Source organism: Trichechus manatus, unplaced genomic scaffold, assembly GCF_000243295.1.
Source record: "Trichechus manatus latirostris isolate Lorelei unplaced genomic scaffold, TriManLat1.0 scaffold00163, whole genome shotgun sequence".
NCBI lineage: Eukaryota > Metazoa > Chordata > Mammalia > Sirenia > Trichechidae > Trichechus > Trichechus manatus.
In genome coordinates this window covers 2681211-2700820 of record NW_004444099.1, presented here as the reverse complement: position 1 = coordinate 2700820, position 19610 = coordinate 2681211, and the positions used below count along the sequence as shown (strand labels likewise).

Genomic DNA, 19610 nt, shown 5'->3' with positions numbered 1-19610 from the left:
CCCACTCCTCCTGTATGGATTCAGCTCAGGTGCCCAGGTAGATAGCCACCAAGTGTGTGGTGTAGACTCTCACCTACAGTCCTAGACAGGCATGGGTGATTGGTATAGTCACAGGCATCTGGCTGCAGCAGGGGGCTGATGGCCACCTCTGAGTGTCCAGGAGGAAGGCGTGCCCCTGTTCCCTAGAGTGCATAGGTGGGTGGGTTTTGCAGCCGGACTATGAGCACCCAGTGCTATTGGCTGTAAGGACTGTGGGAACCTCTTATTCTTGGGCCCCTATTGCAGGTGGCTAGGTGGCATGGTTGGAGCCGCCAGTCCTCAGGCCCCTGATGTGGGTAGGTGAAGACCCTGCTTAATGGGCAGAGCAGTGTCAAATGTCATGAACTTGCCACTTCACAGCTGAAACAGTTCAAGTTAGACTTCAGGTATATACCCTGTTGTGCTGCAGTAATGAGGGCCTACACTGTTGAAATGGGCCCACACAAGTCTCTGCAGGAGGAAAAGCACTCACAGTCCATGCATCCTTTATGCTTGTGCCTAGGCAAAGGAGCTGTGCCTACCCTGAGTTCCTGGCTTAGGGGAGCCGCCGGTTTATTTTTTCCCCTGTTTGTTAATTTCTTCACTCTCCAAGGCTGGGACAATGGCTCAGGGCTTGTGACAGATCCTACTTCTGGCCCAGGGGACTCGGCAATTGCTGAAGCCGGTCTGGGACCCAGTGAAAAGCAGGGAGCAGGGAGGTAAATGGAAGAAAGGATTTTCCCTAAGGGGGGTGTTTTTGATCCACACGGTAGGCCGTACGCAAGTACTTATCTTTCATCAATCTAGGGCTGCTTCTCACTGGTTCTGGGTGGCCGAGTAGACTCTCTGCAGCTGGGTCTCTCCTGGTGCAGAATACGCCTCCCAAGCACCGCTGCTTGCCTGCCTCACCACTCACCCATGAGCTGCTCAGGCCTGAAGTGTTCAGGCTCTCGCTGGGTCAGGTCTGTCAACTCCTCACTGCTTCCAAACGGTCTCTCCCTCCCCTTGCCACTCAGTCTGGTTCCTCAACTTTGTTTTAGATGTTCAGGGCTCCTAGATTGTCATATATAATTGATTCACTTGTTTTTTCGGGTCTTTGTTGTAAGAGGGTCCACCGGAGGCGTCTGACTACTCCGCCATCTTCGCCCCGGCTCAGAAACCTCCTTTCTTAATGTCAAAGAGGAGGTGATAAAGTATTGGCCTGAAACAGTTACTGTCACACACAAGGGACTACACAAGCTTTTGTGTTCGGTGACATGATAGCACAAGAAGTCTTCACTTACATCACCCCCCTGAGAGGAAGGGATTTTTAAAGGCCTTGAAATCAGAACACCAGTTGCCATCCAGTGAATTCTGACTCATGGCAACCCCATGTGTGTCGGAGTAGAACTGTACTCCACAGGGTTTTTAATGGCTATTTGTTAGAAGTAGATAGCCAGACCTTTCTTCCAAGGTGCCTCTGGGTGGATTCGCAACTCCAGCCTTTGAGTCAGCAGCCAAATGTGTTAACCATCTGCACCACCCAGGAACTCATTTAAAGGCCTTAGATTTAGAATTTAGAAACAAAATGAAAAAATTATCTAATGGGAACTTACCAAAAAAATACTATTCAGTTTTGTTAAATTTTTATCTTGGAGTGCTGCATAAAAGCAAGAAACGAAAGTCTACTTAAATCATAATTGTTAACATTCATTGAGCACTTCTTGCATGCAAGGCACCTCATTTAATCTTCAGAGCAGATCTACACAATAAATCTACCCATTTTACCTATGAGAATGCTGAGGTTCAGAGAGGTTGTCCAAGGTCAATTTACAACCCAGACAGAGAAGACTGTGCTCTTATGTACTCCTTCAATCTGCTAACAAATCAGTAATTTCAATAGCAAAGATTGAGACTACGTTTAGTGGACCAAAATGTATATATACAAATTTAACTTCTACCTGCAGCCCCAGTGGTGCAGTGGTTAAGCGCTCAACTGCTAACCGAAAGGTCAGCAGTTTGAACCCATCAGCCGCTTCATGGGACAAAGATGTGGCAGTCTGCTTCTGTAAAGATTACAGCCTTGGAAACCCTATGGGGCAGTTCTACTCTGACCTATAGGGTCATTTTGAGTTAGAATCTATTCGAAGGCACTCAGCACACAACCTGCAGCTCCTCTACAAGCTAACCTTTCACCTTCATGAAATATGTCTCAAAATTTGTTCATTATATTCTGGATTTCTGTCAAGCTAAAATTTAGTATCCAGGGGAATTTTTTTTTTTTTTTTTAAATAGTTTTATCAGTAACGTTTATCCCACTCCAACTAAGGGGTATATGAAGAACCACTTACATTTTCAGAAATTCATATCTATACCAAATTGAATAAACGAATGCTTAAATAGGTTTGGAAACAACAATTCCTGCCCTAAGGTTGACTCACCTGTCAACTGCAAGCCTGACAAGAGAAGATATTGATGTCTGTGTACCTTTTCATTTTAAACAATATTTACACAGTCTAGTTTTTCCTGAACAAGGAGCCTTGAGGGAACCCCTACGTGAAAAGCCCCATCACTATGGCAACGAGAAACGTCAATGATTGCACAGTGATTCATCGTGTATCCCAACTAGAAATTGTTTTTCAGGGACCGAGGAACAACTCAGAGTCATACTTCACTGAAAAAGAACCCAGTTAAAGAATAACCTGAGGTGGTGGTTGTTTTTAAGTTTTTATCAAATTTGCATACTTTTATGCCAGGGCATCTATTTTAATATTAACTCCCAGTTCAGAGAGGTAACTAATATGTCTCCAAAAGAAATGTTCGTGCATTTGTTCATTCACTCATTCAAGAAATTATTTACACAGAGTAGGCGTCCTGTGGCAGGCGCTATGCTAGGTGCAGGGTATACCACTGTGAACAAGACAAACAGGGTGTGTGCCTCACGGAGCTTCCAGTACAAACAATAAGCAAATAGGCAACATGAGACCGTGTGATATCCTGTATGCTGCCTGACACAGTGTGCTCTGGGCATCTGGAGCACATAGGACTTCCCAGAGGAAGTGATTGCTAAGCTGAGACCTGACCCACGAGCAGCACCCAGCCAAGCAAAGCAAGGCAGGGAGGTATGCAAGCCTGGGGGGAGTTCCAGGCAGAGAAGGCATGCATGAAGGTTTGGAGGGTAGAAAGAACAGGGCACATTAGGGAACCAAAGCAGTTCTGTGTGGCTGAAACAGGAGGAGTTCAAGGTGCGTGGTGATGAAGAAAAATCGAGGATGGAAAGATAAGAAAGGCCCAACACAAAGGGGCTTGTTCCCAAAGGCCAAGCTAAGGACAAAGTATGAACTATTACTACATGTACAATTGTACAATATAGATGACTAACAGAGTCATAATATTGAGCAAAAGAAGCCACACACAAAAGAGTACATACTATATGATTCCATTTACATGAGATATAAAACTAGGCAAAACTAATCTACAGTGAGATTAAAAACGGGAGCGTGCTGACTTTGAGACTGAACATAAAAGGGAATCACTGGGGTACTGAATATGTTCTAGATCTTAATCTGGGCAGTGGTTAAACTGGTTATGCATATGCACAAATTTATCAAGTTTACACTTATTATTTATGCACATTACTACAAACAAGTTACACCTTAGTAAAAAGGGGGGGAAATTAAAGGAGCAAAAGTAATAGTAATGCATGTAGAAATTTTTGAAATAGTGTATCTTTGGTTATGTATATTTTCACCAAAAAAAAAAAAAAAAAAACGGTTGAGAAGGGAGAGGGTTGACATGTTGTGGGGTTGTTAACCAATGTCATAGAACAATATGTGTACTGACTGTTTAATGAGAAACTATTTGTTCCGTAAGCCTTCACTGAAGTACGATAAAAAAAAAGTAATAGTAAAATATTTAATAAAAGATGATTTCATATATTAAAAAATGCATTTATGAAAATCAAAGGGGTCAATAATTTCTTGAGAAAATTAACAGAAAGATTTAAAACAAAAAACAAATTTTAAAATAAAGAATAGTTTGACTTTTATCGTTTGTGCAATGTGGAACTATTGACAGGTCTTAAGCTTAATACTTCATTATAAAAAAATCACATATATGCATATGTTATACACATACACAAACTATACACATAGAGTAAACATATAAAGAAATGCCTAGGAAGGAAAATCATCAAATTTAAGTTAGTATTACCTACCCTGAGGATAAAATCAGGGCAGGGATACACAAGGGATCTCAGTTACATTGGCAAAGTCTTAAGCTGGGTAGTTTGTTGTAGCGTTCTTTGTACCTTTTTGTCCATATTTAATCTTCTATTTTTTTTTAATAAATAAAAAGAAAGATGACTATCTGCAGAATAAACCAATAAAAGGACTGCTGTAGTCATTCAGGCACGAAATGATGGTGGCTCAACTACGGTGGTGACAGTGAGGGTGGAGGAAATGCGGACTCACTGGAGAGCCATTTGGAGGGTAAATCAACAGCATTTGGTCATCAACCGGATGTGGAGGCTGAAGGAGTGGAAGGAGACAAGGTTTCCTCTTGAGCAACTGAATGGATGATGGTGCCATTCACTGAGATGGGGAAACACAGAAAACTGAGCAAGATTTTAGAGGGAATGAGACGAAAATGAGTCTAGTTTTTGACACTATGATTTTGGAAAGTTTCCAAATGGAGATTTCCAAGAAGCAGTTGAAACTACAGGTCTGAAGACGAGAAGTGAGAACCAGGGTAAGGACAGATTTGGGAGTCATCAGTAGAGAGCTGGTGACTGAAGCCAGCTCAAGAGACTGACTTCAGAGAGACAAGACTCTAGAGAGAAAATGGGGAGTAAATCTACAAGAGAGTTTAGGAGAGGGCTTAGGGCAGGTTGCAGTTAAGGGACCACAGAAGAGTTAGATTGGAAGCTGAGAAATAGCAGCCCAAGGGGTGGAAGAAAACATTGAGTATGTGTTACGGTGGTAGCTAGGAGAAAACAGTGTTACAAGAAGGAGGGCCCTGTATACAGTGCCAAATTTTTATGTAAGTTCACGGAAGATAAAGACTAAAAAGTAACCACTGGATTTGACAGAAAGGAAGTCCCTGGTGTCTTTTGCAAGAGCCATTTCTAAGAAAGGCGGAGGAGGAAGTCAGAGTGGGATAAATGGAAAACTGGGGGAAAGCAAAGTATAAACATCAACTATGGACTTCTTTTTCAAGAAGGCTAGCTCTGAAGAGGAGAGAGATGAGGAGCGAAAGGAAGACAGGTTAAGAAAGGATTTTTTATTTGTTTATATTGTTTCAAGACGGGATAGATATAAGCATATTTAAATGATAACAAAGGAAAGAAACAAAAGCATGAATATATTAGCATATATTATATACGGACATATTTAGACCCCCCTCTCCCAAAATGAAGTAAACACAGCAAGGTTCTCAGCAAGACAACCACCTGGCTATAAACGTTCTCAAGTCATATTAACACTCAATAGCTGGTGAAATAAAGCATGAACTAGACAAATGTTAAACCACGAAGCAGCACATTATAGACAAAGGAAAATGGATGTTAAGTGACTAGTGTCAGAAAAGACCCTACACGTACCTCACAGTCTCCACACTTACCCCCACCATCCTAGTAGTGCAAAAATACCCTTTGGCACTGAATGAAAGAATAAATTTGAGAATAATAAATAAAAGAAAATTAAGTTACTATCCAATGGTTTTTGGTTCCATAGACTATTTTCTTGAGAAATAGCCATTGTTATTAAATACTTACCAGCTTTGGAGTTTTCAGGATGCTTGTCAGGATGGCATTCCAGGGCTCTCATCTTAAATTCTGCCAGGATTTGTTCAACCTACAACAAAAACCGACATGTAAAATAAGGAGTCCAACTTGGCATGTCCTCCCCAAAACAGCCATGAGCAATCCAAGTTTTTATCCTTATATTTCTATTTTGACTATTTGCTCTAGGAAATACTTTCCTTGGTAAAGAAATTCAGAAGACACTCAGTAAAAGCTCTTATTCAATTAGTGGTCGTGCCAACAATTTAACTTGCTATTGCAGTTAGGGAAACCCTGGTGGCGTAGTGGTTAACAGCTATAGCTGGTAACCAAGAGGTCAGCAGTTTGAATCCACCAGCCGCTCCTTGGAAACTCTATGGGGCAGTTCTACTCTGTCCTATAGGGTCGCTATGAGTTGGAATTGACTCGACAGCAATGGGTTTATTGTATTTAAATGATGGTTCTAGATGTCTGTGGGCTCTATATATTTAAATGTCCAAAATGGTCAAACAGATTTCTTCTACCAAAAAAAAAAACATTGCCTTCACGTGGATTTCAACTCCTGGCAACCCCTTGTGTTACAGAATAAAACTGCTCCATAGGGTTTTCTTGGCTTTAATCTTTACCGGGAAACCCTGGTGGCGCAGTGGTTAAGAGTTCAGCTGCTAACCAAAAGCTTAGCAGTTCAAATCTACCAGGTGATTCTTGGAAACCCTATGGAGCAGTTCTACCCTGTACTATAGGGTCGCTGTGAGTTGGAATTGACTCCACAGCAATGGGTTTGGTATTTTTTTTTTTTTTTAAATCTTTACAGAAGCAGATTGCCAGGCCTTTCTTCATTGGTGCCACTGAGTGGGTTCAACTTACCAACATTTTTAGATTAGCAGCCAAGGCTAAGAATCCCTAAAAAACATGTTTACTTATCTGAGTTCTTCAAATCATGCTTAACCACTGTTCATTATTCAAGGATGACTGCCCAGTTTATAAATTATCCATTACATAGCCCTTTCATCCTGCCTTTTGGCTCTTTTAAATTTTTATTAAGAATTTCACAATTGAAAGAAAAAGGACATAATTCAAACCGATGATTCTGTTACCACTTAGCGACTTGGTTACAGATTTTGATTGGGAAAACAGAAACTCCAATCCAAACTAAGATGATTTGATTTTACTTACCCATCTATTTCATGTTATAATGAATTACTAAGACTCACCTTTATTAATTGTGGAGCCCTGGTGGCTCCGTGGTTAAGAGCTCAGCTGCTAACCAGAAAGGCTGGAAGTTTGAACCCACCAGCCGCTCCCTGGAAACCCTATGGGGTAGTTCTACTGTCCTATGGGTCACTATGAGTCAGAATCGACTCGATGGCAATAGGTTTGGTTTGGTTTTTTATTAATCATAATTGCAATGACAGCTGCAGGAGGCAATAGTGATTAAGTGGCTCTGGAATATGATTGTTTGGCATTAAATCCCAGTTCAGCCACAAGGCTTTGGGCAAGTTACTTAATTTCCATGTGCCTTGGTTTCCTGGTCTTTACATTAGATGGATAATGCATGTAGAGTATTTACCACAAAGCCTGGTCATAGTAAGAACTCAATAACAGTAGCTATTACTAAACATCAGTGGTTAAGTAACTTCCCAAGTCATTCGGTTAGTTACTAAAAAAACTGCGTTATTTTTGTTTTTTTAAACTAAGCAGTCAGACTTCAAATCCTATCATCTTAACCACTGTTGTATATGGCCAAATTCTTCAGGTTTCAGGAATGTTTATCAGGTCCTATATTTATTATCCACAAATTAATGAAAGCAAGTAACTTCTTATTTGAGAAATGAATTCCCAAGCAGCTCAGCTCAATGTTAACGTCATAAAATTCATCGAGAGACATATTCTTATCAGTTCCATGTCATCCTTAGTCAATCATAAAAATTTTCTTGACCTTTACAATCAAAGTCATACTGCACTAGATATGCACATGTATAAAGCCTACTAGACGAATAACTGTTCTTTTCATTTTTAAGCTTCTACCAAGAACCCCTTGGAACAACAGGAAGAGATAGACTTTCTGTTAAGAACGGTACTTGTGTGTTTGTAATTCCTGGGAGCTCCTTATAACCATCATCAACATAACGTGCTTGTATAACAAAGAAAACTGAGAATTAGATTTGTTTCTAAATTTTACAATATCATATATTCTAAAGAGTCTACTCTAAAGAGTAGTAAGCATTTTTAATTAACAATTAATTTATGAAGACTCACACTCTTTGAAAAATTTCCATCGATACAGAGTAAAAAGGGAAGTCCCGTTTATCCCCTCCCCCCAAGATAAAAGCTTATGTCCTTTGAGACTCATGTCTACACATTTACACACATATTTACATATATATCTTGGGTTTTTATAATGACATAAATGAATGAAATTATACCTATCTATCAAAGGTAGAAAGGTTAGGTGGTTTGTTTGTTTGTTTTTTAATGTTGTTGTTATTTTTTAATTCACAACCCATTAGGAAACATTCTCGTTAGTCTGTGAAACAAATATGCCAAAATGGTTAATTCTCAGTAGCGCTAATGTGTGATTGTTATTTTCTTCCTTATATTTTCTGTATTTTTCAAATTTTTTAAAACACAAGAATAGTCCATATCTGTCTTTCATTACTTTCCATAGCTTTACTGGCACAAAGTTTATCACAAGCTTTCTATATAAGGCTGGCTCTGGGTAAACTGATAAAGTGAGTTAGTTTGTCTTGGGCACATTTTACTTATCTTCTGGCACCCCCACCCTATGTGCCCAGTGAGAAATCCAGTCCATGGGCAGCAGAGGCCCTCCATATCAAGGTCCACTGAATTACACCTTCCTGATCCAATGTCCAATGGTCTGGAAAATTGCCTATCCTGTTGGCCAGTAAACATACAAAAAGTGTTCAACTTTTACTTGTAATCGAATAAATCAAAACATCCAAAGGATGATAACAAACAGTGTTATTGAGGGTGCAGAGAAACAAACACTCTCATGCTTTCCTGGTGAGGATGTAACTTGGTGCCAATTTCTGGAAAGCAATTGGGCAATATATGTGAAAAGCCTTTAATTTTTTCATACTGTTTGACCCAGAATCCCAATCCTAGGAATATGTACTAAGTAGATAATCAGAGGTGAAAAAATAATTTAGTTATAAGATGGTTCAATGAATACAATGTTATAAATCTGAAACAAAAACCTATGTGTCCAATAATAGAATATTTGTTAAAGTTACTTGTAATGTAGTCATAGGCTGAAATACTTTGTAGGCATTCAAAATCATCTTGTAGAAGACTTAACAACATGAGAAAACTTGTACAGCTATATTTCTGTGAGAAAAGGTAAGCTACAAAGCATTATATGTAATATAAATCCATAATGTTCACCTCAAAAGGGACTATGTAACATGTATGTATTGGGGTTATTAGTTGCCACCCAGTTGATTTCGACTCATAGCGACCCCATGTGACAGAACAGAAGTACCCGATAAGCTTTTCTTGGCTGTAATCTTTACAGAACAGATTGCCAGGTTTTTCTCTTGCGGAGCCACTGGGTGGGTTTGAATCACCAACCTTTCAGTTAGCAGCCAAGCGCTTAACCATTTGTGCCACTAGGGCTCCTTAACATATGTATATAGCTGTATGTAATAGAACAATGATAATAATAATAGCTAAGGTTTATCAAAACTTACTGTGTGTCAGGCACTGTTCTAAGCACTTTACATGTAGTATCTCATTTAATCTCCACAACTCTTTGAGATGTGTACTATTTTTATTCCCATTTTGAAGATTAAGAAGGCAAGGCATAGAAGGTTAAATAATTTTCCCAAGGACATACAGCTAGAAAGTGGCAGAACCAGGACTTCAACCTAAGTAATCTGACTCCAAACACATATACAAATACACACATAAATATATATATATGTACTTTTATATATATATACATACATGGATATGGCATAGATGCATACATAAATGACATACATGTCATACTCCAAAATGTTAAGTATTTAGGTTAACACTTTTCTTCGTGCTTTCTTCATACTCTACACTTTCTACCTTGAGTATGAAGTAATTTTAGAACTTAAATTTTAAAACTTGAAAATTTATCTCTCCCTGTTATGGATTGAATTGAGTCCCCCCAAAATGTGTGTTGACTTGGTTAGATTTCCAGTATTGTGTGATTGTCCACCATTTTGTCATCTGATGTGATTTTCCTATGTGTTATAAATCCTACCTGTGATGTTAATGAGGCAGGATTAGAGGCAGTTATGTTAATGAGGTAGGACTCAATCTACAAGATTAGGTTGTGCCTTAAATCAATCTCTTTCGAGATATAAAAGAGAGAAGCGAGCAGAGAGACAAGGAATTCATACCACCAAGAAACAAGAGCCAGGAGAATAACCCGTCCTTTGGACCCGGGGTCCCTGCACTGAGAAGCTACTCGACCGGGGAAGATTGATGACAAGGACCTTTCCTCAGAACCGACAGAGAAAACCTTCCTCTAGATCTGGCACCCTGAATTTGGACTTCTAGCCTTCTAAACTGTGAAAGAATAACTATCTCTTTGTAAAACCATCCACTTGTGGTATTTCTGTTTCAGCAGCACTAGATAACTAAGACAGTCCTGTATCCTATTAGCACAATATCTTGGTCTGTGCAAGGAAATACTCAAGTGTACAATGAGAGCTAATCTGATTCCCACTTGCATGGGTCTGCTCCAGCTTCCCCTTACCATGCAATACCCTCTGTCTCTCCCTCTATGTGTCTAAATTATGACTATCTAATAAAACCACACAGTTAAGTGCTTGGCTCCTAACCCAAAGATTGGCAGTTTGAACCTACCCAGTGGGTCCACAGGACAAAGACCTGGTGATCTGCTTCCATAAAAATTACATGCTAGAAAATCCTATGGGGCTGTTCTACTCTGTCACATGGGGTCGTTATGAGTTGAAATCAACTCATCAGAACCTAACAACAGTAACACCGTCTGAAGTCCCATTTCTTCTCTGAGGTGTTTTCAGATATTCTTTCTTTACACTTATATACAGTATCATCCAGCACAGTACTAAGCTGTTCTCAAATTGTCTCCTGGGTGTTAGCTTTGGCTCCACAGTTGGATGCCAAATTCCTGAAACACTGAGACCATGTCTCATCCTTTTAGTTTAGCTTAGTTTTGCTTTGTTTCTCCCCCCATCGCTTCTAGTACTGGCCCCACAGTAAATGTTCAATAAATACTTCATTAAAGACCAACAGAAGTTCTCCAAGTAACTTAAGTACAGTTTAATAGAGCCTTTCTGAAAATTGTGGTTGACTCATGTAAAAGAGTGAACTGATTCTAATAGCAGAAATTTATACGCTGCATAAAAGAGAAGAATTGTCTTAATAAGTGGGCTAATTAGTATCCCTCATTTCAGTTCACTTAGTTTGAAACTGGCTTCTCCCACAAACCTCCAGATATTAGCAAAATCCCCAGTTCAGGAGGAAATCCATGAGAGATCATTCCTACATCAATCTAATCAAATGATAATTCGTAAAAACACGAGCTATAGAAACAATCTGAGCCACAAAATAAATAATGATAGTATTGGATTATAATTCATAAAATACAGTAAAAAAAAAAATTGCCATCAAGTCAATTCTAACCCATAGCGACCTTATAGGACAGAGTAGAACTGCCCCACAGGGTTTCCAAGGAGCAGCTGGTGGATTCGAACAGCTGACCTTTTGGTTAGCAGCCATATCACTTAACCACTGTGCCACCAGGGCTCCATAAAATACAATAACTATCCATTAATCCATACTGATAAAAACAAATAATTAGAAAAAAATAATAATAATTGGATGAATAAATAAATAAGTGTGGGAAAAGGGATAGTTCTTCTTTTTTTTTACAGAATAATTCCAACTAATAAATGTAAAAAAAGTGAGGAAAATAGAAAAACACCATAAGGCAAACACCACAGTAAAAACTGCTATAGGCAAGATCCACTAAAGGGTGCGAAAATCAGTGGGTAGAAGTTTGAGGGAAACAATATAGTCTCAAAGTATCTTCCACAAGATCTTTATTAATTACAAAAGAAAAAATAGAAACTTGGCAGACACCACCTTAATCAAGTGATCGAGGTTAATAATGATCAAGATCAATAAGACACATACCCGCAATATGATGCACCGAGTATTTTTTCCAAAATGCATAACATCAGTCTAATCATAAGAAAACATCAGACAAACCCAAATTGACGGACATTCTACAAAATAATTGATCAATACTCTACAAAAGTGTAAAGTTCATAAAAGACAAGGAAAGAATGAAAAATGGTCAGGTTGGAGGAAACTAAGGGGATAGGACAACTAAACATTATGTGGAATCCCAGCTTGCATTATAAACAGATAAAGGGCATTAGAAGAAAAACTGGTGGCATTAGAATAAGATCTATAGCAGAGTTCCCAAACCCAAACCCATTGCTGTGGAGCTGATTCCGACTCATAGCGACCCTACAGGACAGAGTAGAATTGCCCCATAGGGTTTCCAAGGAGTGGCTGGTGGATTCGAACTGCTGACCTTTCGGTTTGCAGCCATAGCTCTTAACCACTGCACCACCAGGGCTCCATAGTACAGTTCAGAGGTCAACAAAAAAACTCTGGCCCACAGGCCTAATCCAGCCGACTATCTGCTTTTAAATAAAGTTTTATTGGAACACAGCCACAGCCATTTGTTTGCATCTATGGTTGCTTTCTTGCGAAAGCAAAGTTGAATAGTTGTGACAGAGATCGTAGGCCTAAAATACTTACTATCTCAAGTGACAGGAATGGGATGTAGCAAACTGAGCAGTTAAGGTGCAAAATTTAAAGAGGCATTCACTCTCAGGTTTCTGCACTTGAACCACCCTGAGAGTGAGTGCCTCCTTAAATTTTGCATCCTAGGTTCCCCACTTACCGTACCCTATTCCTGGCCCTGCCTATTGGCCCTTTACAAAAAACATTTGCTGGCCCCTGATTAAGTTAATAATATTGTACCAATGTTAGTTTTCTGGTTTTGATCATTGTACTATGGTTAAGTACAATGTTAACATTAGGAGAAGCTGGGTGAAGGGTATACAGGAAATCTCTGTCCTATTTCTGCAACTTTTGTGACAGTCAAAAATTATTTCAACTAAAAAACTAATTTGAAATAAAAAGAGAACACAGCTATAGGTTATGATAAATTTACAAAGTGTGTAGCCAAAACAACCACCACAGCTGCAACAAAGTGAGAACTAGAAAAAAATAGATGTTTCCATTTATCTGGGTTTGTGTTCAGTTTTCAAGTCCAGTATATTTACATGAAGTTCTCTTATCATTACTACTGAAATTGTGGCCAAGTATTAAAAAATCATATAAGACCCATACAAGGGAGGATAATGTCTTAGACCCCTACTGTGTGGTATATGCATCAATATGGACTTTGGAGGGTTTTACAGACTATGCCTTTCGTATACAATCCAATATAGAGAGAAAAGGCTGAGTGACTTTGGATCAAACTTCGGTAAATTTTTTTGAAATGGGGAGTAAGTTGTTTTCCACTCAGTAGCATGGAAATCCTCCTGTGATTTATGTATGCCTTGCACATAAAGTAGGAAATTTGTCTCATTGCTTATACCCACGATTATATTTTCAATTTGTGAAGGGTGATTTTCTTTAAAGCTTCTAAGAAGAAAAAGCTTTAGAACTACTATACTAGAGCCATTAGAAAATATGCAATTTTACTTTGAATTTAGTTAATTTTCAACACAAGCTTTAAGTTGTAGAACTATTCACCAAAGCAAAAGTATTATCTGGATGTCTCAATTCTACTGTTGTAAGTAGAACTAAAATACCGAGCTGCTTTGAAATTATAACTGTTAAATCACTTTTGAGTATGAAGAGTTACGATCAATTTTACAGCATCAAATCAAGAGATATTTGAAATAAAGTAAAATACAATATCCTCCCAAACATATCTCCAAACACAAATCAAGAAAAGGAGATGTCACATTAAATAGCATTAAAATATTTTAAATGGGAAAGACACACAGAAAAAGAAAAGAAGGAATGATGCATACAGAAAGAAGTGGCAAAATTGTCAGAAGTCATTTCATTTTATATAAGTGATTGTTATCTAGACATGCTATGCCATTGATAGAACCAGTAATATGTCCAGAAAAAAAGAAATGCTGAGACAATGCTTTTATTTTCCTTTCAATATACGCCACAGTATATTCGGAGAAGTAACACCGTAACTGGTAACCATGAAATAACACTGTTATAACATTATAAATAAACAATGGGATCATTTTTGTGAGTCTATCCATAACTAATCCTACTTCTTTGTAGACTGAAAAGACAATAACCTAGCTACAAAAGACTGACTACATGGGTCAAGAAATTTATTATGAGGAGATAACAACCTTAAACGTACAACATATCATCACAGCATTTTTTTAAAATCCAAATTGTGAAACTTATCAAGTTAAATTATTTTCCTCTAATTTTAAATAGTTCCATTAAAAATATTTGGCAATCGTATAATCCAAAGTGTGAATAATACATACGGTAAAAATGGTAATGACCTATCTCAACTGCTATAAACTAATTGCCATCAGAGTAAATAAGATAACATATTATTCTAGAAGAGAAATGTGCAACTAAAAGAGGATTAGAACCTGTTCTAGGTTTTTGTTTTTTGCTTTTTTGAACTTCAGGTTATCTAAGATACTTTCCTCAGTGTGATGAAGACTGAAGATAGAAATTTTAATCCTCTGTGTCCAACATCACAACCTATTTTCAAAAAGAAAACTAAGTAAATTTCATTATTAAACTCCTGCCTTTCTGAAACAAGGGTAACTGTAAAAATATTTTGCTTTTAAATATTAATATTAATAATTATGGTTTAATAATGATAAAACATATAAAATAAGACACTTAATAATCAAATATTAGTCATCATATTTCATATATTCATCTCAGCAGTATTTAAAACATTGGAAAGCTGGAAATAAATTAAATGTTTAATAATAAGAGAATTATTCAATTGTGGTACATCAGTAAAATGAAACATTATGCAATCATTAAAATGTGTATGGAGAATGTTTAATAGCATGGAGAAATCCTTGTTACAATGTTAATGGGTAAAAAGCAGGAATCAAAAGTATATACAATATGTTCCCACACATGACTTTAAAATATATATAGGCAGAAAACTGGAGATTAGTATGTTAAAATATTAATAATGTTACCCTTAGGTGGTAGAATTATACTTCAAAAATTTTCCACAAACTTTATAATTGCTTGAGGGGGAATTTAAAAAAATCATTCCATTATAGATCAAGTGAACAGCTACAGGTTTTCAAACTTGTTTTCTTTCAGAAGCCCCACTTTTAAGAAGTAATTTCAGTCACATAATTTGAGATATTAACCTAAAAAGTTGTTTCTTGGCACATGATTTAACTGTTCACATAAAAGTACATATTTTAATAAAACATTTTTAAATCACTAATTACTAGAAAATTATATTTCATCTTAATTATAGTATGAATTGCCAAAATAAAAATGTAGCCTTTGTATACTAAGGAACACAGCAACAACAATTACAAAAAAATTTCAAAGGTGTATTTTTGGTATATTGTCAAATAGCGTGTATGGCCACGTGCCAGAATACACATATTTAATCAGAAGCGTCCATAAAATTTCAACAGGACACTATCCAAGTAAAGAACCACCATACATTTAAATCCTTAACTTTCTCCGAGCCGAAAGTGCTTTAAAATAATACAAGATTAGGTTCTCAGGCAATAGAATTAAAAGCTCAAAGCTTAACCCTTAAATAAAAACTTGAAATACTGTTGGGATAAAGAACAGCGTTTACCACCGTCTTACCGAAGACAGTTCATCGCATCCCAGTAACGTGTAGTAATCTTCAGTATCTTCCAACCTGTAATTCAGTATTGCGTCCATTTAGACGATTAACTCAGCTTCTCTTCCCTCTGAAACAAGAAGCACAACGAGCTGCGAATTAATAGAAAAATCCTCTTTAAATCTGATTGCACGTTCAGCAGCACGTTCCAAACGGCAGTAAGTAGATTTAACGCTGGCCACAGTCAATACACCCAGACGTCATCCTAGACCTTTGTAAACGTTACCTTTCATTGGTTGTTTACAGACAGAAAAGAATAGCCCACAGGCCTGACTTGCAGCGCTGCCTGGGATATGTAGTTTGCGTTTACTTAAGAAGTGCAAACGAACCATTTCTCTTGTGGGTTAATAAAGAATGATTCTCCTTTTTTTTTTTTTTTTGGTAGTAATTTTAATTATTTTTGGTGTGTGTGCTTTAGGTGGAAGTTTACAGCTCAAGTTAATTTCTCATTCAAAAATTTATACATGTATTGTTTTGTGACATTGATTGCAATCCCCACAATGTGACGGCATGCTCCCCATTTCCACCCCAGGTTCCCTGTGTCCATTCATCCAGTTCCTGTCCCTTTCTGCCCTCTCGTCTTTCTTTTGGACAGGAGTTGCCCATTCGGTCTCGTTACATTTCGTTGAACTAAGAAGCACGTTCCTCACGTGTGTTATTGATTTAATAGGCCTGTCTAATCTTTGGCTGAAAAGTGTGCTTCAGGAGTGCTTTCAGTTCTGAGTTAGCAAGGTGTCTGGGAGACATAGTCTCAGGTTTCCTCCAGTCTGGTCTTTTTATGTGAATTTGAATTCTGCTCTACATTTTTCTCCCATTCTGTCTGGGACTGTATGTTGTGATCCCTGTTGGAGCAGTCAGTGGTAGTAGACAGGCACTATCTAGTTTTGGGCTCAGGCTGGTGGAGGCTGTGGTTCATGTGGTCCTTCAGTACTTTGGGCTAGTACTTTCCTTGTGTCTTTGGTTTTCTTCATTTCCCTTTGCTCTGGACAGGATGGGACCAATACATGTATCTTAGATGGCCGCTGGCAAACTTTTAAGACCCCAGACGCTACTCACCAAAGTGAGATGTAGAACATTTTCTTCATGAACTATGTTATGCCAGTTGATCTGGATGTCCCCAGGGACTGGGGTACCCAGCCCCCAGCCCCCGCCACTCAGTCCCTCAAAGTGTTTTTGGACGTGTCTAGGAAACTTCTATGCTTTTTGACTCTCCATTTTTATAAGCTTCCCAAATTAGCCTTCTTTCCTTTTTCTTAAGATACAGGAGAAAAACTGACGCAATATGGTAAAACGTTAAGATTTGTTAAATAGTGAGTGCTTTTATGAGTGTTAAAGATATTTCGTGATTTTTAAAATACTTTCAGAGTAGAAGGAAAGAGACTGGGATAGCAAATTTTTCATTCGTTTCATAATTTATTCATTGAACAAACAATCACTGTTGTAGGGAAAGGCATGGTAAACAAGTTCTGGTTCTTATGGAGCTTACATTCTGATGCCGAGAGACAGACGAGAAACATGAAAAACAAGATCATTTAAAGTAGTGATCTGTCTATGAAGGAAATGAAATAGGACAATGAGAACAAGTACTGTACGATGACCCTTATAGGATCGCTGGGTCATTTCTGCTGGGCTGTCTCCTTCCAGGTTCAGGAGTGTGGTCTGGGCCTAGAGTGTGTCAGTTCACTGTGGCCCTAGGCAATGCATTTCAGCTTTGTGATTTAGAGAAGTTAAGTGGTCAGAGATACAATACTTTAACTGGTTTAACACTTTAAACAAGGAGCCCTGGTGGCGCAAATGTTTAAGTGCTCGGCTACTAACCGAAAGGTCAGAGGTTCAAACCTACCAGCTGTTCTGTGGGAGACAAGACCTGGTGATCTGCTCCAGCAGAGATTACAGCCTAGAAAACCCTATGGGGCAGTTCTACTCTGTCACATGGGTCACTATAAGTCGGAATTGACTCCACAGCACCCAACAACACTTTAGATGCCCCCATAAATACTCAGCCTGAGGAAAAAAAATACTTTTCCATCTAGCCCACCTATATACAATCTCATTTAAGGCCTCTTCTTGAAGAGAAGCAAGAAAAAGCACTGAAGCACTATTTTTACTAATCCTTCGTTACTTATCCTCTTGTGCTAAAAGTTCTGTATGGAATTTTAAAATAAAGTACAATTCATTTTGTTTTGGAAATGTCACTACATTCCTTAAGGTATTTGGAGGTCTTCCTGCGTCACTGATGAACAGCCTTAAAAAGATATGAAGTCCCTCGAAGACTGAACAACCCTGACTAGAAGAAAAAAAAAGTATTGTTCCTTCACTCTCCACCGTGAACACAGGACAACACTTTGATGTTGTTCTGAAGAAAAAGGAATATTGGTAAAACACTCATGTTTTGTTAAATGCAACTTGTAAGTTCTTTTATCTAAACCACCGTATTCTCATATTCTGCGTATTAAAGTTAGTAAAGAGTGCTAGACACAGTCATAAAGTGCTGGCAGCAAAAGAAATTGGTATAACCTTTCTGAAATGGGCATTGGCGTATTAAAAGTCATAAAAATTTTCATGTTCTTTGTCTAAGCAATTCTATACCTACTAATTTATTCAAAGAACGTAATCAAGAATGTGCACACAGATATAGCAATAAATAATGGTTATATTTACCAAAACAGTTATAATAGTGAAATTTTTTAGGAAAAAAATTAAACGTCCAACCATCACATAATGATCCACATACAGTAGCATACCAGTGCAAGACGTGGAAAAATATTTAATGCCTGAAAAAATGTTCATACACTACTGTTAGGTTAAAAAAAAAAAAGGCAGGGTAAATAGGTGAAGCACAGGGCATTTTTAGGGCATGAAACTTTTCTGTATAATACTATAATGGTGAACGCATGACACTAACCAGTCAACTCTGACTCACGGTGACCTCATGTGTTGCAAAATAGAACTGCACCCCATGGTGTTTTCATGGATGTGACCTTTCAGAGGCAGATCACCAAGCCTTTCTCTCAAGGCACCTCTGGATGGGTTCAAACCACCAACCTTTCAGTAAGTAGCCCAGCGCCTAACAGTTTGCATACCACTCAGGGACTTCTTATGTGACATTAAGCATTTGTCAAAACCCATAGGACTGTACAACACAAAGAGTGACCCCTAATGTGAACTATAGACTTTAGGTAATGATAATGTATTAATATTGGTTCATCAGTTGTGACATATGTACCCCAGGAATGCAAGATGTTACTAGAAGAAACAACGTACAGGGGGGAGGGGGTAAATGGGAACCCTCTGTACTTTCTGCACAATTTTTCTGTAAACCTGAAACTGCTCTAAAAATGAAGTCTACATTTTTTTAAGTTACAAAACAATATCTAGTATGTAAAAATTCAGAGGTCTATGGCAGTATGATGGATCGTTACTGTGTGGCTTTTCTCACCATGGTCTTGTAACTTCCACCCAAGCGACTGGGCAAGACTGTGCAGACAAGGTAATTGTGGGCCACCAAAGGGATTGGTCAATTTTGCCATCCTGTTAGGCTTGAAATGAGCCATCCCAGGGGTAGGAAGAGAAGATCTCACCACCACCAAGGAAGAAGAGCCAGGAGCATGTGTCCTTTGGACCTGGAATCCCTGCACTGAGACCCTTCTAGACCCAAGAGTCAGAGAAAGAGAGCGCTGTAACACTGAAGATGGCAAGACAGTGAGAAGCAGCGGCAGAGAAATGGCAGCAGCAGAGGCAGCAGAACCAGGAGACCAGCAAGAGACAGTGTGGTGGGCTTCCCAGCCCAGGGAGCAAGAAAGCTGAGTTCCTTCGGGCAGGAGGCTTGCTGGTGGAGTAGCATGCCTCTGGGCTATTAATGGGTAGAGCTAAGAGTTTTGT

General features: G+C 38.4%; 1 protein-coding gene across 1 annotated transcript in view; it reads right to left on the bottom strand.

The window, feature by feature from the left end:
- The window catches only part of DNAJC12 (DnaJ heat shock protein family (Hsp40) member C12), a 42669-nt gene extending 26714 nt beyond the window's left edge, over positions 1-15955 (bottom strand). Inside the window, exons 1-2 of the mRNA XM_004386409.2 lie at positions 15692-15955; positions 5771-5849 (exon numbers count right to left, since the gene is read on the bottom strand). Coding sequence (XP_004386466.1) covers positions 5771-5849; positions 15692-15769 — 157 coding nt within the window. The 5' untranslated portion in view covers positions 15770-15955. The remainder of the gene's footprint in view (positions 1-5770; positions 5850-15691) is intronic.
- Between the last annotated feature and the right edge of the window lie 3655 nt (positions 15956-19610).